This window comes from Podarcis bocagei, assembly GCF_964188305.1.
Source record: "Podarcis bocagei genome assembly, chromosome: 14".
NCBI classification, from domain to species: Eukaryota; Metazoa; Chordata; class Lepidosauria; order Squamata; family Lacertidae; genus Podarcis; species Podarcis bocagei.
Window position 1 is genome coordinate 8658702 of NC_138139.1, and position 26017 is coordinate 8684718.

The window sequence follows — 26017 nt, forward strand, 5'->3', positions numbered from 1 at the left end:
AATTTGCATTTTGCGAAGCAACAGGTAAAAGAAACTGAATTATCCTTCGAAGTTCACCAAATTTCTCCATTTTTCGCAATGGAGATCTCCAACCCAGCAATGTGTGCAAAAATTCATATACTGGAGGAATGTGTGTGTAGAAATGGATACCTATAAAATTTGGCAACTCTTGGCTTTCTCAAACTGGCAGAGTCTCGGGCAAATGGTTCTTCCCATCACCTGCTCCCTGATCCTTTTCAACTGCAGATGGACAAGACTGAACCTGAGACTTTTTATATAGCAGGTGTGTGCTCAACTAAAACTAGCTTTTATGGCTTGGATTTTGGCCAAAAAAAATTCTGCAAAAGCTCATCTACTCCTCCCTTTTGACCCATGAATTCTTCCTTTCTTCTCTACTCAATTTCAATATGACACGTGACCCTTTCAAACTCAGGTCAAAGTGAAGCTGGCTCCACAATTAAACTCATCTTCAGAATTGGATTTACCAATATGGCATAGCAAGCTCAATCCAGGATGCTGATGGTCATACGCAATAGCAAGCGAGACAGAGAGAGGTCTCTATTTGTGAATTTGTGTGTCCATCGGTGTGAAGGAGGGAGAGGAATTTGTGCCTGACACGGAGGGATGAGCATGATCCCATAGCCCAGCCTTCCTTAACCTGATGTCCTTCAGGTGATGTTCACCTACCGTCATGCCTGACCATTGGCCAGGCTTAGTATCTCTGTTGATGGGAGTATCTCTATTGATCACCAACACCTGGAGGGCATCAAGCTGGAGAAAGCTGCTTTCGATCTCTTTCCATCTTTCCAGAGAAGGACACTCTTGCCACAGTTCAAGAAGGACACTGACAAACTGGAACGTGTCCAGAGGAGGGCAACCAAAATGATCAAAGGCCTGGAAACGATGCCTTATGAGGAACGGATAAGGGAGCTGGGCATGTTTAGCCTGGAGAAGAGGAGGTTAAGGGGTGATATGATAGCCATGTTCAAATATATAAAAGGATGTCACATAGAGGAGGGAGAAAGGTTGTTTTCTGCTGCTCCAGAGAAGCGGACACGGAGCAATGGATCCAAACTACAAGAAAGAAGATTCCACCTAAACATTAGGAAGAACTTCCTGACAGTAAGAGCTGTTCGACAGTGGAATTGGCTGCCAAGGAGTGTGGTGGAGTCTCCTTCTTTGGAGGTCTTTAAGCAGAGGCTTGACAACCATATGTCAGGAGTGCTCTGATGGTGTTTCCTGCTTGGCAGAGGGTTGGACTCGATGGCCCTTGGGGTCTCTTCCAACTCTATGATTCTATGATTCTATGATTCTATGATTCTATGATTCTATGAATTTGATTTCACTTGTAGTGTAACAATTACCATGGACAATGTGGGCTGATATGAGTTTGGAAGAAGATGCCGTTTTAAATATTTAAATTAGGACTCCAGGGAAGGGGGATGGAATCCTGAGATTCGGAGAAATCTCTGCATATGGATATGTATTTGGATTTTTATAACTTTTTATTGGAAAAATCAAATAAAAATGAGAGAGAGAGAGAGAGCGCTGCTTTCTCCTGGTCTAATTCTTAGTTCCAGTGTTACACCCAGGGAGGGGGGTGGAGAGCCCTCCAAATGTTACTGGTCTACAAGTTCCATTAGCTCCAGCCAGCATAAGCAGTGGTGAGGGATGATGGGAGATGGGGTCCAGCAATATTTTGAAGACTACAGGTTTCCCATCAATGTCTTAACCAGGAAATTTAGGAAAATCAGCCTAAGGCTTATGCCAGTTAAGGATCTGACCTTTCTAGCATCAGGACTGAGCTGCACAGAAATAAAATCCTTACTGTGTTGGGTCACAAGCAACACTGAGTTTCCAAGGCTACCTTTCTAGAGATCTCTAAATATGAGAAGTTATTGGAGCCCCAGCTACTTTTATAGGCTGATGGTTTTCACTGGATTAACTGCCACAGCTTCCTGTCAAGGAATAGCAGGAATGGTACTTTTGGGAAGATGCATGAAATTACCCGATGGAGTTCCTGGGGAGCCTAGGGAAGAAATCATGACAGCCCATCACAGACAGGATGAATTGCTTATGACACCTCCTGTTAGGTTTATCAGTTTGGGCTCTTAATGTAATCCCTGCTAGCACCACTAGGGGGTGCTATGTGTCCCATGCAGATGCTTCTCCCACAAAAGCAGTGTGTATATGTAAAAAGTTAGAGATAAACCCACTGGCTTGGCTGTTATATTGTAATGTTATTTGCCTTTTGATTCTGGTTGTTTTTGGTATGGAGATAATAATTGATATGGAGATAATAAATCAAATCTAGTGAAATAAATGATTAGGAAAAAATGGGATTTATGGATAAGCAGTACATTTTTAAAAATGCATTGGTATTCTGAAGGTGAGGGCCTGTTGTTCAATATATTCAAAATGAATTTGGGTATAAATGACTTAGGAGTTTTTATTCAACACTCTCTGTTCACTAATGCAAGAATTCTTGTGCTGGAAGACTGGTGAGTTTTAATGTTGCACAACAGAGGACACCAATGCAACAGTTGTGCTAGTGAAAATTTGTTGTGCAACAGATTCTACAACCTGTTGGGCAACAAAGTAAACTGCTTGTGCATTCTTTTTGCACAACAGTGTTCTGCTGGTGCAAAACGTTTCTGCTAAGCGACTTTAACTTAGGGCTCCATTGGATGCAACCCTGTGACACTACATTTAAAGGTAAAGGTAAAGGGACCCCTGACCATTAGGTCCAGTCGTGACCAACTCTGGGGTTGTGGCGCTCATCTCGCTTTATTGGCCAAGGGAGCCGGCGTAGAGCTTCCAGGTCATGTGGCCAGCATGACTAAGCTGCTTCTGGCGAACCAGAGCAGTACATGGAAACGCTGTTTACCTTCCCGCCGGAGCGGTACCTATTTATCTACTTGCACTTGGATGTGCTTTTGAACTGCTAGGTTGGCAGGAGCAGGGACCAAGCAACGGGAGCTCACCCCGTTGCGGGGATTCGAACTGCCGACCTTCTGATCGGCAAGTCCTAGGCTCTGTGGTTTAACCCACAGTGCCACCCGCATCCCTAAACACTACATTTACGAAGCTATAAAATCCATACAGGGCAGGCCTTGCTTACCTCCAAAGTAGGAACCATCAGCCAGCTTGGTCTCCTTGTTGCCTTTGGTGAGCACACTCACCACCCCGTGCTGGATAAAATACATCTTCTTTCCGATCGTCCCTTCCCGGATGATGTAGTCGCCTGGCTGGAACACCTCAAAACGCAGCTTGGTCAGCATGGATGTTACAAAATTGGGGTCTGCGTTGGCAAACAGAGGCATGGAGGCCACAAGTTTCCGGCAGTTGAAGTTGATGATCTCCTGGTCGTGAGAGAGAGGGAGGGAATTCAGTAGGTGGTTGTGGTTTTATTTGCTTGTTTAAACCAGGGGTGGTGAGTCTCAGGCCTGGGAGCCTAATGTGGCCCTCCAGACCTCTCAGCCAGGCCCTTAAAACTCTTCCCAGGCTGCACCCACTCTCCCCATCCAGAAAAAAGGAGATACAGTGGTACCTCAGTTTTTGAGCATCTCGGAAGCTGAACGTTTTGGTTTTCGAACGCTGAAAACCCAGAGGTAAATGCTTCCATTTTCGAACGCGCCTCAAAAGTCAAACGGCTTCCACTGTGTGTTTTTCAGTTTTCTCAATTGAAATCGAAATTCTCCCTCTGTGCCTCGGTTTCTGAACGTTTTGGAAGCCGAACAGTCTTCTGGGATGGTTCAAAAACCGAGGTACCACTGTACGCTTCTTATTTTAAAGCTGTTGGGATTTTTCCTTCCCTCCTATGTGGACATTCACAGATTTAACCAATCAGCAGGTTAATCAACTTAACACAAAGCTGCGAGTTGATTAATCTGTTGACCTCTTGCTACGTTTTCTTTAATAGAGCGACACAGGCCTAACTCTTTAGTGTTCCGGACACACTCTTCAGTCCCTAATGGGGTCCCCCTGTTGTTGCGTAACCCCTCAGTCAGATGCCGGCTGCCCCTCTCCTATACAACTCACCTCCCTCAATGGCTCACTCAGTTCTCCCAGGATGCTCTCCTCGTCAAACATTTTGCCCTGGTAGCGGTGTTCGTAGTAGTCGTGGATCCTCTGCCGCATCTCAGCTGGGAGCTTGTGGAAGGACATGTACTGCTCCACTTGCTTGTACTGGGTGGGAGGAAAGCAGGAAAGGAAGAGGCTTTTAACTGGAGTGTCGAAATGGAGCAGGGCATACTAGACACCCCCCTCTCCTGGGATTGCAGGAAGCCATCGCATAGCGTGTCAGAAGCTGTTTCAGAAAGAGTCGGGTCAAATTGGTCCAGCGTCCCAGAAACCTAGTGCCAGCCTTGCCTACGCATATTCAGATGTAAGTCCCACTGTGTCCAGTGAAGCTCTGGTTTGCAGCCTTGACTGACTTTTATAGGCTTGGCATAAAGAGGCTGAAACCCACAGCGACCAATCTAATAGTAATAATAATAATAATAATTTATTTATACCCCGCCCATCTGGCTGGGCCTCCCCAGCCACTCTGGGCAGCTTCCAAAAAAATATTAAAATACTGTAATACATCAAACATTAAAAGCTTCCCTAAACAGGGCTGCCTTCAGATGTCTTCTAAAAGCCTGGTAGTAGTTGTTCTCTTTTACATCTGGTGGGAGGGTGTTCCACAGGGCGGGCGCCACTACCGAGAAGGCCCTCTGCCTGGTTCCCTGTAACTTGGCTTTTCGCAGTGAGGGAACCGCCAGAAGGCCCTCGGTGCTGGACCTCAGTGTCCAGGTAGAATGATGGGGGTGGAGACGCTCCTTCAGGTATACAGGACCTAATGACCTAATCTAATGATGCACACTCACAATTTTTTAAAAAACACATCCCTAAAGGCAAAGAGAGGGAAATGGGGACAGTGAGTAATTTAAGAAGACCACCCAGGACCAGATCGTTAGTGACGATTCCTGGTAAAACCAACAAAGAGGCAAGTTGAAGACTATCAGATGCATAGAATAATCCACCAAGAGTGGTGGTGGTGGACTTGTAAGCAGCGACTTCAGAAAGGAACTGGGGGTCGGGGAAGATAAGGGAAATGCAATCAGAGCCAGAATGTATGCAAGACAAAGGCCAATGATAAGCCTAGAGGCTCCAGTGTTGGACTGCAACTCATCAAGAAGTTCAACTCCATGCATCTGGGCCTGAATACAGAAAATGGTTTCCTTTCCCACCAAACGTGTTAATTAACTCAGCGCTGCCAAGTTGATCGTTTTAATAACTACCATTGCTGTGGTAAAGGGTCAATTATAGTTCATTAACAAAGCAGAGAATTTTTTATGTCACAAAACATTTCGGCTTCCAATTGCTTTGAAATCTGAGGGTTATACTTCATGCATTTGTGAAGTGGACTCAAGGTGATGCATAAAAATTGTTAGCCTTTAGGCTCCTTGTTGTCTCTCTGGAAATTCTTCCTGATAAATATTTATGGGCAGTTGGTTATTTTAGTACCCAATGAATTGTTGCTATGGTTGCTGTCAGGGGTTCAGGAGCAGAGGCGAGGGCAAGGGAGGAAACAGAGAGCGAGGGGGAGGAGGCAGAAGAAAAGATGAGTGATGACGACGACCCGAGATCTCCGAGTCTTTCCAGTGAATCAGAAGATTCACAGAAAGGAGCACCAGTGGCCAGAGCAAGGGGGGAACCTAGGGGGACACCCCAGGAAGAAGGGTCCAGAGGGGGCTCAGAGGGGAGCAGTTGGAAATCAGGACCAGCGTCACCAACAGAGAGCAGGGGAGAAGAAGGGCGCCAGGCATCAAGCGCTGGCAGCTCGCAACAGGAGGGAGGGCACGAGTCAGGAGTGGCCACACCTCCATCGGGGAGCGAAGAAACGGTCAGGCGGAAAGTGGAAGGTTGGGCGCGCGCGCCAAGTTCAAATGCACAGGAAGGTGGCGCAGTAAGCAGCCCGGAAAGGGAGCCAGGTCCTAAAGCCCGGCGCAAGGAGACAGGAGGGTCCGGGGGGTCCGCGTCAGAAGAATCCCGGAAGGAAGAGACCACGGGGGGCAGAGGGACCCAGAGAAGAACGGTCAGGCGGAAAAGGTGGAGTAAGGCTAGGTTAGTAAGCCGGTGCACAGGGGGCGGAGACTCAGACGGAGCTTCGCCGGTCTAACCCGTAAGACGTAGAGCTGCGCGCAGCAGCTTGAGAATGGAAACTGTAACTCAATAAAGACTTTTACAAGTGACCGCTGGCTAGCGTGATCCTCTGTGAGCTAGGATCTGGAAGCAGCTCTGACAGTTGCCATTATTATTATTATTATTATTATTATTATTATTATTATTAACATATATCATAGAAGAGCATAAGGAGAGTCTGATGGATCAAGCCAATAGCTCCTCTAGTCCAACTAGATCTGCAAGCAGGATCTGAGAGCAACAGTAGTCTGCCCACTTGCTGTTTTCAGCAACTGGTATTCAAGAGGAGCAATGCCACCAACAGATGAAGCTGGAACATAGTCATCATAGCTACTAGCCATGGATAGCTTTATCCTTCAAAAATTTGCCTAATCCTCTTTTGAAACCACCCAAGTTGGTGGCCACCATTGCCTCTTGAAGAAGCAAATTCCATAGTCCAACTATGTGCTGCATTTCTCTCCCCCGAGTCTTCCAACATTCAGCTTTGTTCAGTGTCCATGAATTCTTCTGAAAGAGGAAGGATAAAAAACTTTTATCCTTCAACTTTCTCCATGCCAGGCATAGTTTTCTAAACTCTTACTCGCATTTTCTCTGAACTAAGAAGTCCCCAAAGGGAGCGAGGGGACGAGACACCTCTTCTTTACAGACAAGAAGAGAACCCACAAGGCTGGACATCATCTTGAATTTTCTTTCCTTCACTGAGCTAAAACTAAAACCCATTTTGGGGACAAATCTGCCCACAGCCCTTCTCTTAACTTTCTAGAATATATTCGCTTAGTTGGGAAGGACACATGTCGAATGCATTCTTTCTGATCTGTTAACGGTGGAGATGTTGGGGAATGCCGGTGGGAAGCCACGCAAAGTTTTGAGGTTGTTAATTAAATAAGTATTTATTAGAACCATGGAACAATGCGCAATTATTAAATTGCATACTTGAAAATGTAGCACATGAGAAGACATGCACCCTGTGGACCTGTTTCATGTCCCCCTGTGCCATCATTTCCTGCCCTGGAATGAGGCCTCTGTGCAGGGCAGGATTTCTACGAAGCCAAGGCAAATCACAAATCTGCCTGGAAGTCATGACCTCAGAACACCTCTTCTCAGCTATGTGGAGGCTAGTTATAATTGCACAGTGGTGCGGGAGAGGCACTTTGCACATGCCCAAGGGCACACTTGCAGAACAGATCTCTGTATGACTAATTAAGAGCATTTTCCCCAAAACGACTCATTAGAATGGATGTAGCTTATTACCACATCCCATGGCCCAGGGTTGAACCCTAGCTTGAAAAAAACGAATTCTAATGCATGACGCATCCTGGCTCGGATTAAACTCTACCAGTGTTTTCAGTGTTGCATTTTCATGCATTTTAAAGACCCATCTGTCTTTCATACGAACATAGGAAGCTGACTTATAATGAGTCATACCGTGGGTACATCTACTGCAGATCTGTCTACATTGGCTGGCAGCATCTGTGACGTTAACATATGAGAATGCTGGAGGGGAAAAAGTTAAACAGGTTACCCAATCAGGACCCAGGATGTGAAGTCAGAGGGACTATAAAACCAGCTCTGGGAGGGGCAAAGGGAGGAGTTCGTTGGGAGCTGGGTGGTTGGTTGGAGTGGGAGTGAATTGGGATAGAGTCTGTGGGTAGGTTGAGTTAGTGTAGCGAAATAAGCTGAGTCAGGAACAGTTAGGAGCTAGGAAGACAAGTCAATATCTGAGAGGTGGTTTAGTGAGTGAGAGCAGGTAGTGGAAGTTATAGGTCTGGATAGGCACCCCATGTTTGTAATTGACCGATACCGTTTATGAAACCACACGCTTGTTAAACCGCAATATGTAAACAAAAGTTTATGTTCCAATTTAAACCTGACTGGACTCAGTATTGTAACAGGTATGGCCTGGGTGGTGGCAGTGAGAAATAAAGTGGTGGCACGGGTATCAATAAACGGTGAAACATCCAGGGACCCTGTGTGTTCACCACAGCATCTCCTCCAGCCCTACCTGGGGATTCAACCTGAGGCTCTTTGCATGCAGAACAGATGCTCTAACCCAGCCTTTCTCAACCTGTGGCTCCCCAGATGTTGAACTACAACTCCCATCACCCCTAGCTAGCAAGGCCAGAGCTCAGGGATGATGGGAGTTGTAGTCCAACAACATCTGGGGACCCACAGGTTGAGAACTGCTGCTCTAACCCAAGGTAACAACCTGTCTCCTTTCAAACACAGCCCTTCAATTACAGCAATGAAGGGTCAAACTATATGTTCCACATAACTTTCCCTACTCCAGAAGCAGCCACAGACATTAAGTTCTTGAATAGGGCATTGCAAGTGAAAGGAGAAGAAGGGGGAGCTTAATCCTTTCCAGGAGGTGGGTTTCTCCCCACCACCAACCTCTGGGGAAAAGATACCGGACCCTTACTTGGCCACAGAGCTGCATTGCCAATTTTGGAGTGCAAATTTCAAAGGGGCTGTGTTTCAGCTCACATATTGTTTCAGAAACTGCAGGTTTGAAAGATTCAGCATTAAATGCAAAGGGAATCACATTTCTCCATCCCTCTACACCATTCTCTGCAAACATGAGTGTTACTCATTTGCTGCTGGGATGGCCTGTTCTAGCATGCCTTGCATGATAACCACCTGATGAAGCCAAAGATCAGGGAAGACAGCTTAATGTATTCAAGGAGGCATAGTGGGGGCTGATGGGGTTTCCTGGAACTTCGCTGCCTCTTGTCTCGAGCCGCCCACAGCTAAGATGGTCAAGAATATTCATGAGTGCTGCCACTAATGACCCCATTCAAATGGTTCACCTGCATTCTTAGTGGCTGGAAATCAATTACACTGCTATTAACTAATGGCTCTCTGTTGTAGGAGCACCTCACAATGCTTAACATTGTTCTCGGTGTTGGATGTGCCTCTCACAGGAAAAAGCAATATGGCCTCCTGTCAGCTGCCTAGATGCCGTTTTACGGGCATCTCTAAAACTACAACATTGTCTCTCCCAATAGCAAACTGGGACACTAGGGTATTGCTAGCTACTTAAAAGTACTTAGGACTATGGTTGTTGGAGCAATTTGATTGAGTTTGCATTTAAAAGCAAATCTACGTATACACACTTCTTGAAACAGGACAGAACTGAAAGGCGGCCCATCTTTTGAAATTTGCACTTCTGCGAATTTTGCAATGCAGTTCTGCAGCCAAGTCATGTGTACAAAAATGCATACACCAGGGTAAAGTGAGGAGAAACATGCATATATTGGTGAAAGCAGCCTACAAAAATGCCTTATATTAGGGGAATGCTGCTTTGCAAAAAAAGGTGTGGCTTAGGAGAAATTCACACTAAAACACTGGTGGATTTTCATGAGGATGTTTTGAATCAATCAATCAATCAATCAATCAACCACAAACTGAATTTAAGATTGGAAAAAAGAGAAAAAAAGAGAAACCAAACCAATAGATTGACCTATCCCTAGTGTGAAGGCATGTTTTCATCTCTGAACTTGATTCCGGAGAATAGATAAAGAAAGAGCTTTAAAAAACACATCGGAAAAACTTGACAGCATCAGAACCTTGTACTAGGTAAGTGCCGTAATTCTTCCTGTTGCCTCTTCCTTGTACACGCAGGGCAGTCTCCTGCGGATGCTCAAACAAGGGTGACAGAACAGTTCTGTGAATATTTCCCCTCCAAAGTGGTTCAAGGCTAGCCAATAGAGCTGGAGTCCTAAACACCTCAGGACTCCAACTCCCATCAACCCCGTCCATAGGCCACGCTGACTGGGACTGATGGGAGCTGAAATCCAGCAACATCTGGAGAGCACTGCATTGGCTAGCCTTGCCCTAGGAGCATCACACATTTTGCTCATCGTCCTGCCTTGCATTCTTGGCCAAAGCTGAAGAGCTCAGCTATGGCAGCAGATGGAGAGGAGAGGATGGGGCTTCAGATAAGATGGCTTGATGAAGAACACACATTTAAGAAGTTCCTTTACTCTAGCCTTCCCCAAAGTGATGCCCTTTTGGGCTACAACTCCCATCAGCCTCAGTCAGCTTACACAGAAAATTTGACATTCCATGAAGTGAGTGGTATGACTAGCTTTGAGCTCTTCTCCCTGAGATACTTTTGGTCTACAGTTTTTTAAATGAGGGCAGAAGTTCACAATGTGACCTTCCACTTGCAGAAATAAAGAAATAGCAGAGTCAAGGAAGGGCTTACCATGTGATCTTTCTGAATGTGCATTTTAGCTCTAAGATACCCAGAGAACAACTCCCAGGCAACCCATCACTGCTGTCTCCAGCAGGGACAAGATGATGCAAAGATGACTTTTTAACACCCCTTCTTTTTTCTGTTTCAGATGCTCTGCACCAGACATTCTCAGTCTGGTGCCCTCCAGATGCGGTTGAACCAAAAGTCCTGCCATCCCTGACCACTGGTGGTGTTGGCCATTGCAGAAGGGAGTTGTAATCCAAAACATCTACTGAGCACCTGGTTGGGGAAAGCTCTGGTTGGTCCACTCAGCTGCAAACCTTTTGAAGCTACACTGTTCTGCTTAAAATATCCTTGGATGCATACATGTTCCTAAACTGAATGGTTGGGACTGTAAATCACCCAGTGTCCTCATTTCAAACAAGGCTATTCAGAGTTCCAGCAAGGCCGGCTGGAAGTAAATATTCATTAGGTGTAGGCCATCCTTTGCCCCATTGTCTCCCACAGGAAATTGAATAATCTCTCTTCTCGGTGGCTATATTTCTTCAGACACCCTGGGGAAATAACATTTCTTTGAAACGCATCCAAAGATACGTCTCGTGAGACACCGTTCGATGGATCTGCTTATGCCTGAAAGATATCCTGACACAATGGGGTTGGATCCATGCAGGGCTATGTTAGCATAACGTTCCTGTTCTCAGGTGTTTGCTTTTCATTAAAACCCACCCTCCTCCTCCTTCCTCTTCCCTTGAGATCTGTCGCCTAGGAATCCATCCATCACCATTATTGACCTGGATCAAGCCAGAAAGGCAAGCTCTACAGCTGACTTCAAAATCGGATCAAACTTTTAAGGAAACACTCGCCTAATATGATTCACATAGCTTTTCCCTATTCACAGTGCTCTTCCTGTATTTAAGGATACTCTGGGTGGGATTCGACGTAAAGTTAAGTGGGCTATGCATGTGTAGAACGAGGTTCGCTTATGCAACATGAAATTTTCCCTCTCCCCTCCTCCTGTATACCTCCTAAACTTTGGGCTTTCCCTCAAACCTCAAGAGCAGATTTAGGGGGCACGGGGTAGGGGGTGACATAACAAAAAAATTCCATTGTGTGAGCAGACTTTGCTCCACTCATGAAACCACTTTGTTGTATCCCACCCAAATGGTCACTATTTAGGGGTGGGATTCAATCACCTATCAGCAGTGGCATAGCGTGGGGGGTGCAGGGGGGGCCGGCCGCACCGGGCGCAACATCTGGGGGGGCGCGCTCGCACTCGCAGCTCTCTGCCCCTACCTGGCTCACTCACTCTCTCTCACTGCAGTGCTGGCTGTGCGAATCCGATCCGAGCTGCTGGGTCGCCTCCCACTGTGGAGGGGGTGGGTGCCAGGCGTGCGGTGCGGAGAGAGAGCGAGGGACTATCTGGGGGAGGGACAGTGCAGCGGCCACCCAGCGCAGCGCTGAGCGCGGGAGAGAACCACACCAGACCAGACCAGGCAGCAGCAAGAAGAAGCTGGCAGCGGCGGGAGGTTAGGGGGCGCAAATTACTTGCCTTGCTCCGGGTTAGGGGGCGCAAATTACTTGCCTTGCCCCGGGTTAGGGGGCGCAAATTACTTGCCTTGTCCCGGGTTAGGGGGTGCAAATTACTTGCCTTGCCCCGGGTTAGGGGGCGCAAATTACTTGCCTTGCCCCGGGTGCTGACAACCCACGCTACGCTGCTGCCTATCAGCAATCTCAGTTTACACAATTGCAGCTGACTTCTAGCTCTTGGGCAAGGAACCCACCTTCCCCTCTCCCCCTGATGTCGATAAGGAAAGTGATAGAGAAATGTGCTGGGAAGTGTAGGGTAACTTTTGCTCGATGCAACATTGTCTAACCTCCCCATAAACATCAGAACAAATCAGAACGTTTTGTAAGCAAATCATGACCAGATGCTCAGTAAAGAGGTTATCTGGAAGCAGCCTTATTACCCTGATAATTGTATTGTTTTATTCTTTTTGTAAACCACTTTGAGGTTTTCTACAATCAGGCAGTGCATGCATTTTATGAAATGAATAAGTAAAATAAGTAAGATTCTCTCCCACTTTGGTTCCAGGCATAATGTAAAGTGCTGCTTCTGATCTTTAAAAAGACCTAAACAGACTGGAACCAGAGCAACTGAAGGTTCTCTTGCTCCTGGGTAAACTGAGATGATCGTCTGACACACCACTTCAGGCACCATCACCTGCAGAGATCAAATGCATGGCTACTGAAGAGAGGACTTTTTCTGGGATCCTAGGAAAAGCTGTTTTCATGGAATTTCAGTGGGGATGTTGATTTGTTTGGTTAGTTCATCTGCCACTGACTTTTCAACTGCTGCTCTTAATGTCATTGTTGATGGGCATGTCTTCCAGTTCTATTCATATAGTTTTAATGTTTTTTTCAATGAAAGTTTGCTAAGCCATCTTGAACTGCAACTATGGTTGAAAGGCAGTGCCTGGTTTATTATAATAAATCAATGCAGAAAAGGAAAATTGTAATAATGAAGGAAGATTTGGTATCTGAGGGGGATAAATATTTGATACACACACAAGCTAATTTTGCCCTAGCAACTAGGAAGCCCAAAGAATTCGACATAAATTTGCCTTGCAAAATGGTGTACATTGTGCTTGGGACGCTCTATGGAGAAAGCAGGTAGATACTAGTTTTTCTCCCTCTCAGGGACTCTAATTGAAGTGAACATTGGAAGATTCGGGACAGAGAAAAGAAAGGACTTCACACAGCACGCATTTAGACTATGGAATTCTACCAGGGGCAATCATGGCCACCAACTTGGATGGCCTTAAAATAGGATTGGACAAATTCATGGAGGAGAAGCTACCAGTGGCTGCTGGTCATGATACATATACAATACATTTGTGAATACCAGTTGCTGGAAACAGCAGGATGAGATGGTGCTATTGCACACAGGTCCAGGTGCTGGCTTCCTAGATCAGGCAATTGGTTGACCTCTGTGAGAACAGGCTGCTGGACTACATGGGCTTAATCTCTGGTAAACCGTCAGACCACTATCTCCTCCTTGTGTTTCTCCTGCACCGTATTCAAAATGTTTTCTCCCTGTACTTGCAACATTTTTCCTCCAGCAAACACACTGTACTACCACTTGTACTGATGCTAAAAAACCACAACATTGCAAATAGGTGGGGCGGGAGGCAGTGAGAGGCAGAGCCAACTCATTCTGGTTTTGCCCCCATCTTCATCTCGCTTGCCTGGCTGGCAGGCAGGGCTACTCCTGAACGGGGTGAAAATAAGTATGAAGGCAGGCAGGTGGCAGCTGGCTGAGTCCAGACTGAGGTTGGTGGAGAAGCACCTTACCCACCCTAATGGAGCAGCCTCCACTGGCTATGGCACCATGGCCTCTCTTGTGCAAGCATTTGTAGAACAGCACCAGCAGCAATTTCCCTTCCACTCCTGGATCCAGCATGTTCTGCTAAAAAAATATATGTGCATCCCTATCTCTTGTCACACACAGAGAGACATTTGCCTTCTGTCCTTGCTATCGTCAATTATTTCTACCCACTTATCACTCCTTCCAGGTGCAACACAAAAATTAAAAAGACATGTATCTGCCCGCAGATCTGAAGTAACACACTGGGAACATGAATTGGGGAGGAAGATGGTAAATGTGTTGGAAAACGGCACAGTTAGCTGGTCTCATCCCCCAAGATGTTCAGCAGGACAGATGGGAAAACACCCCTTGGGCCCAGAATCTTTCCTGGTGCCTTTCTCTAATGCAGGCATGGGGAATCCTTGGCCCTCCAGATGCCACAGAACACCTGTCAGGCTCCTCTGTGTTTATCTTTCATTTTAGGCAATGCTAGTGATGTCTGAATGAGACCGAATGGGTGACGGGGAACTCCAGGAACTTCTAAGCTTTTGAACTCTGCTATTCATAGATACAAATTATGAACCAACCAAGTTTTATTTTTAAAACCTATCAGAGAACAAGGAAGCATGATAATAAACAGCAGATAATAATTTTGGACCTTCGTAGGTGATGTATAGGGAATGTAGGAAGTTAAATCCACAGAGAGAGTGTAATTATTTGTCCACCTTCCTCACTGCTGCCTACTCTGATGGACAGTAGCTCTTAGGGGCCTCTGGCTGAGAGAGGTCTTTCCCATCAATTGCTACCTCAACTAGAGCCAGGGCTTTTTCGGCTGTGGCTCCGATCTGGTGGAACGCTCTGTCACAAGAGACCAGGGCCTTGCGGGACTTGACATCTTTCCGCAGGGCCTGCAAGACAGAGCTGTTCCACCAGGCCTTTGGCCAGGGCACAGCCTGACTCCCTCCCTCGGCAATCTTCGCAGAGCTCTGGCCCAATGGTTGCCAGTGGCTTGAATTAATTAATTTTTATAATGAATGATTTTAGAATGTTGTTTATGTTGTACTTTTGTACTGTTTTATTGTTGTTAGCCGCCCTGAGCCCGGCTTCGGCTGGGGAGGGCGGGATATAAATAAAATTTATTATTATTATTATTATTACCCGATCCTGTTGAGCTGAAGATACCAGGGGCTGAAGCTGAGACCTGCATGCAGAGCACCACGGCACAAAGGTCCCTCCCCAGAATATGTGAGAGGGGAAACATCAACCGGTCACAGAGTGCCCAGTTATACCAAACTGCAAAGAGCCCCCACCCCAACTCACAGTCCCCCAAAATAGGAAATCACATGACTGGCAGAATCCGAGACCAGGGAGAAGAGTCGGTGGAAGAAGATTGGAAGAAATTTAAAGACTATCTACAGAAATACTGTAAAATTAATGAATGTTAGAATGATGTTGGAATGAAGTTAAGGGGTTTTTAGCAGCAATGTTATAAGGAGTATGTAAAAATGGACTGTTAACAGATGAGAATATACAGTTATTACATATTAAGACAAAGGTTTAAGATAAAAACAAAGAGGGAAAGGATTTGCTGAATTAACTTACTGAACTGGAATACAAAAAAGGGGAGGTGTGAGGAGGTCAGGGAAACAAGTGAATGAAAGACAAGATATGGAAAGATTGATTTGTTTTTAATTGTTTTTACTTTTTTCATATTTTGTACTCTCTTTTTTCTTTTTTCCTTTTTCTTTTTTTCCTTTTCCTTTTTCTTATTATTACTATTGTAACTTCTTTTTTTATTCCTGAAACTTTAATAAATATCTTATAAAATAAAAAAAATAGGAAATCACAACAAACTCAACACCAAAACTCAGAAAAGTCAGAGCCAAACCCCACAGACTGGCCTAAAAATGTATCTATTCAACAACACATCGTGGCATGAAGCAATCATAGCCAAAAAGCAGAGGCACATGGACAAAATACAGACACCAAAAACGTGTTGTATCCACACACACCCCTCCCCCCCAGAAAAATGTGTGCACCAACGCCCTTCCCAATACACTCCAAACATCACCAATATCCCCCCCAAATAGCCATCAGAGTGGAATGGCTAATTTGCTAGTGTAATTTATATGAACGGGAGCTGGCATAATGATTCTTCTTTTCTGCATGCATCTGTACGGTTTTCATGGGTCTTCTTGCTTGTACACGACCCAATTCTGCTTATTGCACACGACAAAGGTGTTTCTTAGTATCCAAGAGGGTGTACACACCTTACATTTAAAGCACAATTAAAGCACATGACTTCCCCCAAAGAATCCTGGGAACTATAGCTGACCCATCACAGAACAATTCCCAGCACCCTTAACTAACTCACTCAAATGCTCCTTCGCTTGTAGGGTAAAGCTGGCTGTTTGAACACACACACACACACACACACACACACACACACACACACTGCAACTGTTGACAAGGCAGAGTAGCTTACCTTCTCCTGATACTGCCGACGCGAGGAGTCCAAAGACTGGATGAGGGCTGTGGCGTGGCCGATGAACATGGCATAGCAGGTGGCCCCGACAATCATGCTCAGCATAGTGAGCCATACGTCGGACATGCCCACTGGGGCTTGCTGCCCATAGCCGATACACAGCATGTGGCTCATAGCCTTGAACAGCGCATAGGAATATTGCTTCCCCCAGGAGTCATTCTAAAGAGACAGACAGACAAGAGTTACAAGACACAAGGAGGACAAAGCCTGCGAGGACTTTGCAAAACAGATCTGCACATACACTGGATCCCAAACACCTTGCGAGTCGAACGTTTTGGTTCCCAAACCCCGCAAACCCAGAAGGGAGTGTTCTGGTTTGCAAATGTTCTTTGGAACCCAAATGTCTGATGCGGCTTCTGCTTCCTGCAGCCAATTGGAAGCCGTGCCTTGGTTTCCGAATGTTTTGGAAGTTGAATGGACTTCTGGACCAGATTCTGTTCGACATCAGAGGTACGGCTGTACCTCTACCACATGCCAGCCCTGTGGTGATGCTATTATTATTATTATTATTATTATTATTATTATTATTATTATTATTATTTTATTGATTTTGCTCAGCACACATGGCAGCACAGGTCTAGGCATGCCACTGGTAGCAAAATGCTCACCATTCCCTTTGGTGCTTGAAAGGACTTTACTGGAAATTGGCAAGGGGCACCTTTGGGTAACTGCCAGGGCCCCTGCACCTGGCAGAGTCATGGCCTGGCACTCCAAGCAGTGAGAGGTGGCTGGACCTGTCCACCCCTTTAATTTCCCCACAGTGCTCCTGACCTAGAATTGCTTTGGGGCATTGTGTGAAAAGAAAAGAGTGGGCAGACCCCATCAAGCAGCGCTGCTTGGAATTCTGCCTTTGCAGGCAAGTGAGCTCTCCAGGGTCCACAGAGAGAGGACCTGCTCAAATCAGGAACTGGTCATGAAGAAAATCCCCCCCTTTGGAAACAGAGCAGTATTTGGAGATGAGGAGCACCTTTTGCATCCTAAAAAGGGCAGGCTTTTACACAGAAGATAGGCACAAACAAATATTCCCCCACAGACAATTATGCAGACATATATGCACACAGATGATCCAATGACATGCAGCTTGACCAGGTGCCAGGAATCTTTTGCACCCTATTTTGTACCTCCCGTGCAGATGTTACACCATTGATTGCAAAATCCATTTTGCGCTATTTTACAACATCTATTGCACACTATTCTGAACCATCTGTTTGCAAAATCCATTTCACGCCGTTTTACACAGCCTATTGCAAAATCTATTGCACTCTGTCAACATGACTTTCCAAAACAGGTAGGTGCCTCTTCCAGAAGACGTCCCTGCATTAAATGGTGTTGCTTTCATTCAAACAGCCTCATGAAAACATGAGCACACCTTCTCATTCAGCAAAGGGCATTTGCTAAACTTCCAGCACTTTCTAACAGTATCATCTGCACCCCCTCACATCTTATGATGGGGTATTTTCCCTGAAACCCATAAAATGTAGACTTTTTAAACCTTCCCATGTGTTAACCACCCTTCCCACCCTCATAATGAGAACGACGAAAGGGTGTGGTCGTTGATTATGCAGGCCTCCCTGCTCTGCTTTTGTATTCCTAATTAATTCACCTGATAAAATAATGATAAATGAATCAATCTTCCCTTCTGAAACACGGATTGGCACCCCTGATACAGAGATAAGAATGCAGCAGATAAAATGTGGTAATCACACCAGAGCTTGAAACCCAGCCAACTAGGGGTTCTTAAAACAATCAGTTGCTGGCTTTTACAACTAGCAATACTTTCTTTTAACAGTACATTGCAATCACCAGCCCACCTTTAAAATGCTCCTTGAATGAGCACAATTCCTAGGAGTGTGCCGAATATTCTCAAATTTCAATTGCAGGGTCAGAAACAGAAATTTTGGCAGGATAAAGATTGCCTCCCCAGAAACACTTGCTTAAGTATTTTATTTTATTTAATCCGTTTGCCGCTATTGTTCCATTTGTGTACAATAGTTTCGGCATTATCACCCCCCAACCCCCCCCCCCGCTACTTCTTCATTCTGGTTTAGTCAGTCACATTGGTGAGCATCCGGTCAGGGATTATGTAGCAAAAGGATATGTTCTGTATTCAAATCCAGCCATGTAACAACATCATCGGGGGCAACTAAGAGTGAAGACAGGGCTTCCTGGAGGAATCACATGGATCATAGAAGTCAACTCCTAGGGGTCGAGGTCCCTTTGTCCCCCCATAAAATATTTAAGGGGGCCGGGACTTCCCAAAGTTAATGGGCACTATGTTTACTACCCCTAGCCGATGGGGAAATGAACCTACAGGACCTATAAATTCACGAGAGATAAGACTGTCAGTGACTACTAATCTTGATGGCAAAGCTTCTGAAAACCAGTTGCTGGAAGCGGCAGAAGGGCACCGTGCTGCTGGGCTCAGGTCAAGCTTGCGTGATTCCATGGGAATTTGGTTGGCCCTTGTGAGAACAGAATGCTGGAGTTGATGGCCCACTGGCCTGATCCTGCAAGCCTCTTCTGATGTTCTCATGACCTGTTAAGCCCAACTGAAGACTTGAGGCCCTTTTCTCACACTGTGGATCTCAGCATTGTGGGAAGTGCTCCTGTGCCATGTAGTAGTAGTAGTAGTAGTAGTAGTAGTAGTAGTAGTAATAATAATAATAATAATAATAATAATAATAATAATAATAATAATAATAAATTTATACCCCACCCTCCCCAGCCAGAGCCGGGCTCAGGGTGGCTAACACCAGTAAAATTACAGTAAAAACAAAATGGGGGGGATTTAAAATACAGGTAAAAATGCAATTTAAAATGCAGCCTCATTTCAAAAGTAGCCCATAGATCAAAAGCATAAGGGGAGGGAAACATAAGGGTCAGACTGAGTCCAAACCAAAGGCCAGGCAGAACAGCTCTGTCTTGCAGGCCCTGCAGAAAGATGTCAAGTCCCGCAGGGCCCTAGTCTCTTGTGACAGAGCGTTCCACCAAGTCGGGGCCAGTACTGAAAAGGCCCTGGCCCTAGCTGAGACCAATCTAACCACCTTGCGACTTGGGACCTCCAAAATGTTGTCATTTGTGGACCTTAAGGTCCTCTGCAGGGCATACCAGGAGAGGTGGTCCCGTAGGTACATGGTTCCTAAGAATTTGCTTCTCAAATCAAAACGGAGCAGGATGGAATGGCAGGATCCACTGCTTTGTGCCCCCAAGGCCTCCTCTTTCTCTCTGGCATCAGTGGAAAGTTACCGAGATGTCACCCCAGCCATTGACCATGCCATCGTGTCACCTTGCAACATCAGTCAGGTTCAAGCAAGGTTTGGTCCCATGGAGAATGGCAAGTGCCATTCAGGCAGGACAGCAAACAGATCAAGTGCTGGTGTTGAGTTACCCTGTGAACAGCCTGTTCTGATAGGCACCGTTGTTCCAAATCGTTGAATGGGCAACCCAACAAAAGGGCCACACACACACAAACTTGAGAGCTTCACAAAGAGACACCTGTCCTTTGGCGCCAACCTGTCTAGGCTAAGCTTGCTAACAATGAGGATGGCATAGGGGTGAAATCACGCCTTGCTCTCCAATGCCACTGGGATCCTTTGGTTACCACCTCTGAGGTCCTTATCAGTTCCCATCTCCAAGTGTCCTACTAAAGAGAAAAGGGCTGGAATGGAGCCATCTTTAGACCAGGCCATCCTGTCACACAGCTAAGGGCAGTTGAGATTCTGGTGGGGTCTGAAAGCCACAAGTCTAGATCCCTTGCAAAGCAGGCACTACCCTGGTGCCTTCGGGCAGAGAAGGGCTGCTCTCTCCAGGCCACCCACCCAGCAGCAAAGGAGAAATCCAGTAAGAATGAGCGTGTTTGAAAAGAAAGGCACCGAGACTTAAATGCGTGAGGAAGTTGAGTCAGGTTCTCGGACCTCTTTGCTTGCATCCCCTAAGCCCAGACATGTGGAACAGAGATGGAGAACCCTTTCAACCTTGGGGCAGCCTTCCCTCCTGGCCAACCTTCCAGGGGTCACATGGCAGCTGTGGTCACGGCCAGAAGCAAATGTGGGCGGAGCAATGAAAGTCATTTGTACCACTGTGCACCAGGCTAGTTTCCACACACACTTGTAGGCAACTCTCTTTTCTCCACCCAGACAACCAAAAGAAATGATCAGAATTCAGAAACACATTCCATCCAGGTAAAAGAAACTCAAGGAGGGTGTGTAGCAGGGCAAGTAGACCGCGTGGCTGAGGAGAAGGTGTGAACTGATCCTGAGGGCCACATTGAGAGGCTTATAGAGGGCCACATTTGAGAGTTGGGACTGAGGTTTCCCACTCCTGACGTAGATGACTCAGAGTCACCCATCAGATGGCTGTTCAGAGGCGATCTCCTCCTCAGCCATGGCTGCATGCAACTGCATCCTTGAAAAGGAAGGGCTGTATCCTTATGTGACCCAGCCTCACTGGATTTTATTTGTGCATCTGTTTATTTCTATTACACTCTTAATCCGGCCTATCCTCCATTGAACTGAAGGCAGCACACATGGTATCCCCGTTTTAACCTCACAACGAGCCTCTCAAGGAGGCCACACTGAGAAATAGCAACAGGTCCAATGTCACCCCATACGACCTGTTTATCGAGCGTTCATTCCAATTTGCTTGCAGGGAGGTTAGATGACCTTGCATTAAAACAAGTGCTATCCTACGCTTCCCTGTTGATTTTACCCACCTCTTTCCCCATTGTGAGAAGTCTGATCTACTGGGGGAGCAGGTTTGTTGCACAAGACCTCCCCAGTCAATGTTAATTGTGCAACCTGGATTTGCCAGCATGCGATCGAAACCCACCGGAAAACATTGACAGTCCAGAAGTGCCCTCAGCAAAGCTTTGTCTATGAGCAGGCATTTCAATTCAGGTCTCCCTGGTCTAAGCGCGGCACTCCTGCCACAGCACCAGTGCTGCATGCAAAGGTGGCAAAATGCTTCTGTTTTGTGTGCATCGTCCACAATGTGGATGTGGAGCGCTGATGGCACTTCAAAAATAGATCCCTATTTTAATGAACAGATTGTTCCTGCAGCATTATGACACATCTGTACTGCTGCTTTTATGTAGGAGAGGTGGCGGGTGAGTTCTGGCTTGGCGCCAGGGCAACGATTCCCAAGGGGAACCTTCCCTTCCTGTTAGGAGGTAAGAAGGAGACTCATAGCTGCATTTCCCAGGGCAATTGCTTGGCACTGGGCACTGCTGCTCAGAGGAGCTAGGGCTGTAGCTGGTGGAACAGCAAGTCCCTGGCATCTCCAGCTAGAGAAGGGCTGAGAGGCATCACTATTTGAAACCTGGGATAGTTGCTGCCAGCTGGGGCTTATACCAGCTTCTCCCAACCTGTTGGCTTCTGGATGGTTTTGACTACAACTTCTATCAGGCTCTGCCGGTACGGCCAAGTTGGAATACTCTAGAACAGGGATGTCCAACAGATCAATCACGATCTACTGGTAGATCCTTGGGAGGTTTTGGTAGATTGAGGTCGATCGCTGGGTCCCTTTCCTTAGTGTTCGTAAAATCGAATCTGGCCCCACCCCCTCGACCCGCTCTCCATTGTTGCAGAACGGAAGATGGCGTTTACTTAGTGAGGCTGTTTGTTTCCCAGCGATTTGTTGGTGAGCGGCTGTTCTTCTTTCCCCCCCAAAAAACCCCCTTAAAAACAGGGCTTTCCTCCTCCCTTAAAAAAAGCTAATCAAAGTAGCCCTGTACCCCTACTAAAAAAGCTCAAAAACTTTGACCTGAAACTCCCCCCCCAAAAAATGGGGGTAGATCACTGCCAGTTTTTAATTCTGTAAGTAGATCACAGTCTCTTGGGAGTTGGTCACCCCTGCTCTAGAAGAAACTTGTAAAGGGCCCTGAACAAGTTGCTAGGCAACGGAAAATTTCCCCAGCAACAGGTGCTCTTATCAGGGCACACAATCAATTAAGCCTGGGTCAGTGTAAATGAGCACGTGAATGAGTCAGCATTAGGTCTCTGGCTAAAAAGAGGAAAAGACTGTTGTTTCTTCATTTGTTTTTGTTTTCTGTTTATTAATGACCAGTGTAAAGTTTTGTAAATAATAAAGGCTCTGAGAAACAGAAGCCAATGGCATTTATTTCTGTAATGGGAATTTCACAAAGAGATAGCTGGAATGCTGCTGATGTTGATGTAAATAAGTTAAAGATGCGGGGAAACTTTTCTGTAAAAAGAACTCTGCTGCAGAAAGAAAAGAAAACCCAAGAGTAGATGCCAATGGTCAGGGATGATGGGAGTTGTAGCTTGATAATGTACAGAAGGCAGTGGCGGCTGACTCCCATTGGAGCTGGTGGAGCAGAAAGCAGAGATCCCAGCAGTAGGTGGAGTAGAGCCAATGGCAGACAGAACCAATAAATGTTACTTTTGTCCCCATCCTCCACCTTGCTGAGATCCACAAGGGCAACGCTGAGGCTAAGAAGAAGGAAGCTAAGAGCCCCAGCCACCTTCTGGGCTGGTTATATGCAAGAAGGCAGGTGGGCAGTACTGAGACTGGTGGGGCAGGACCCATTTGTCCTGATGGACCAGCCTCCACTGATGGAGCCCATGTTAGGCAAGGCTGGTGTGGACCATACCAAGCTAGACAGATCGATGGTTTGCCTTGATAGAAGGCCACTTTCTATGGTGTTGGGTCACCCTGTTTTCTGCTTCCTGCCATAGCAGGGCCCTAGTGTTGGTGTTTCAAATCCTTATTGACATCTTTATTACAGCTACATTTACTCCTGCTATAAGGCAGTTAGCAATCAGGCCCTCCTTTGTGTTGCAATCGCTGTCCGAAGCCTGTCAGCGATGTGTCAATTCGTCCATTTAGATGTTCCAATTCACCAATTCTCCACTGGCCAGGCCTGGGCTATACCCAGGATTGTCATTTAGGGATGCTGCCCGGTTTGGTGTGACAGCCAAACAGATGAAGGGCAGGCCGTCCTTCGGTTACAACCATTCCATCCAGATGGTGAACATCTAGCCTCAAACCAGGGGGAGCTAACCTGCTGCTCTCCAGGGGCTTCTGGGACACAACTCCCATGACTGGCTCTGCTGGAGTCCAACAACAAGTGGATCAAGATGTCTGCAGCACAGCACCAGAAGGGGAAAATATGGACTCGAATAAAATAGACTCCTCACAACGGAGCAAAGCTCAAATAAAACTAATATCCAAGGTTGGGCAGGAAGCAAAGCCTCTAGGCGATCAGGTAAATGAGGTGAAAGGCTGTCCTTCTTATGTCCTCAGGGCTCTGCTATGAATGGACAAATCACTCTGTTTCCACCTCATGTCACATTTAGATGTGTTACTCATGCGTCCATTTCATCACATTTCTGCATTAATCTGAGACTTTGCATTAGCCTGAGATTCTGCTTTCAAATATGTATCAAAAGGTATGTTTCTAAACACATGTTTTTCCCCCCAAACTACACACTTACAAATACATTTTGATGGATGGATTTTTAGCCAAGAACTGCATTTGGGAAACGTGAAAGCTGGCGAATAGCCAAAATTCTCATCTGAACTTTAGTCTTAGAGGTAAGGTATCAGAGTTTGCAAAATTCAAAGTCCTTAAAACACTCCGTAGTCTCAGTATTAGACCTCTTGGTACAGGGCTGCATATAAATTCAATATATAAATACATATATACATATACATACATACTGACTCTCCCTCCCTATATACCTAAACCTGCAAACAGTTGCCCCAGGACTGTAGCATCAAACAGAAGCACACTCTAGCCTTTGACATTAGCCAGGGGACTAAGGACCACTGGGGAGGCTGACCCTCCGCTTTCCAGGAAGAACATCCTACCACCGGGAAGAGGCACCTGCTCCATTACTTACTTTTGTTGTTTTTTCTTCCCTCCCCATTCCCCATTCTGAAAAGGGTCATAGCTGAGTGGCAGATCATCTGCCTTGCATGCAGAAGATTCCAGGTTCAGTCCCCACTGGCATCTCCAGGGAGGGCTGGAAGAGACCCCGGCCTGAAATCCTGGTGAGCTTCTACCAGTCAATGTAGTAGACAATACTGAACTAGATGGACCTAATGGTCTGACTTGGTATAAGGCAGCTTCCTTTTGCATTCTGTTTATTAGAATGTGAACCTGCAAAGCATATATCTTTTAATATGTGCGCGGAGCTTATAAAAGTTTTGGTGTTTTACAAGCAGCAGCAGTACTACCCAAACTGTCACAATAGTGAATATTAGATGAAGATAACAATAGTTATCAGAATAATTTGGGATACATGGATTCCCCTCCTTCCATCATTATATTCTGTGGGTTTACCTTATTCTGCAAGCTTCCTCTTTTTGTTTGTTTCAAAAGCACATTTTATTCTTTCCTAGGGGGAATTTCCAAAAATTCTGAAATTGGAGCCATGTACAGAACCAACCACACCCTTCCGATATATCGGCTCATTGGCAACCTGCCATTACAGATGTGTACGTATGTACGCGTGTGTTGATAAAACACTTTTTTTGGAAAAGAAATATATTTCTCCCCCCTCTCTTTATAAAAGAACTTGGCTAGTTTCCCAATGAAAGTGAAAAATGGGAGTTTCAGGGTGGACAAGGAATAACTTCACATAGCATATATGAAATTCACTGCTGCAAGAAGTGGTGGCCAACAACTTGAAATGGCTTTAAAAAGAGATTAGCCAAATTCACAGGTGATGTGCTAAATCTATCAATGAATGCCAGTCATGATGGCTCTACATTAACTCCATGGTTGAAGAAGAACAGAAGAAGAGCCTGTTGGGTCAGGCCAAGGGCCCACCCTGTTCTCACGGCAGCCAGCCAGATGTCTGCAAGCAGGATCTGAGCGCAACAGCTCTCTGGCCACTTGTGATTCCCAGTACATTGCCTTAGCCATCCATGGAGGCAGAACACAGGCGTCATAGCTTTTGAAGGCCAGTTGCTGGCCATCACCAGCAAGTCCGCTCTACTTTACCGTGGGGAGGAGTTGCAGTGGACCCCGGCCACGTCAGCGACAGGCCAGCCAATCCGCTGGCTGGTGGGGGCGTGGCCGGGGCCATTTAAGCTGAGGCGTGAGCCGGAGGGCTTCCTCTTGGCTCGCTTCCTCAATCACTCACCCTCCCTCCCTATTTTGCAGGTTTTAGTCATTGGCCTTGCTATGGACCTTGGTTGGTCGCCGTTGAGGGGCCTGGTAGGAATTTTTCCACTTGGCAAATTGGCATGGGCCATTTGGTTTTTGCCTACCTCGTAGCAATTGTCACAACTTTGTTAGGTTGGCAGTTAGACATTGTTTGTCCTTATGAGGGGGGAGGGAAAGTGTGGCCATCACCTGCCCCTCCAAGCTTAAGGATATTCCATTAAAGGAATCCGGGGGTGTGGATCTTGTCCGAAGCCTGGGGCGGGGTTAGGGCGATGACACGACCCCAACGGGAACACCAGGGGGAGCTCGAGTTGGTCTGCATCGACGGGGCTCCCCCTTCTGGTGGTTTAGCCTTACCGGACTCCCTGCACAACGGGCAGGAGTCAGATATAGTCGGGTCCATTCAATGCCTAAGCCAATACCGCTCACATTCTGTAATCAACAAAGTTGTGCCCAAAACTTGCCCAATAACATTAACCTAATATCTGTGTCCTTGTGTGTGTTATTCTTCAATGAGGGGGTGGTTTCAGGGTCTTGACACGCAAGACACTGTTACTGCCATCGTGCCCTGCACAAGGGCTTCTCAGA

The 26017-nt window shown here is 46.3% G+C and overlaps 1 protein-coding gene and 1 long non-coding RNA gene across 3 annotated transcripts in view; one reads left to right on the top strand and one right to left on the bottom strand.

Moving 5' to 3' along the window:
• Window positions 1–8055, top strand: part of LOC308572846 — a 198965-nt gene extending 190910 nt beyond the window's left edge. Inside the window, exon 2 of the long non-coding RNA XR_014001892.1 lies at window positions 7816–8055. This is a non-coding gene — a long non-coding RNA (uncharacterized lncRNA). The remainder of the gene's footprint in view (window positions 1–7815) is intronic.
• The window catches only part of HCN4 (hyperpolarization activated cyclic nucleotide gated potassium channel 4), a 123044-nt gene that overhangs the window by 9278 nt on the left and 87749 nt on the right, over window positions 1–26017 (bottom strand). Inside the window, exons 4-6 of one of the 2 annotated variants that reach the window (XM_081169193.1) lie at window positions 16237–16455; window positions 4042–4188; window positions 3122–3362 (exon numbers count right to left, since the gene is read on the bottom strand). In XM_081169193.1, the coding sequence (XP_081025319.1) occupies window positions 3122–3362; window positions 4042–4188; window positions 16237–16455 (607 nt within the window). The remainder of the gene's footprint in view (window positions 1–3121; window positions 3363–4041; window positions 4189–16236; window positions 16456–26017) is intronic. The other variant, XM_081169194.1, reaches the window with a different exon arrangement.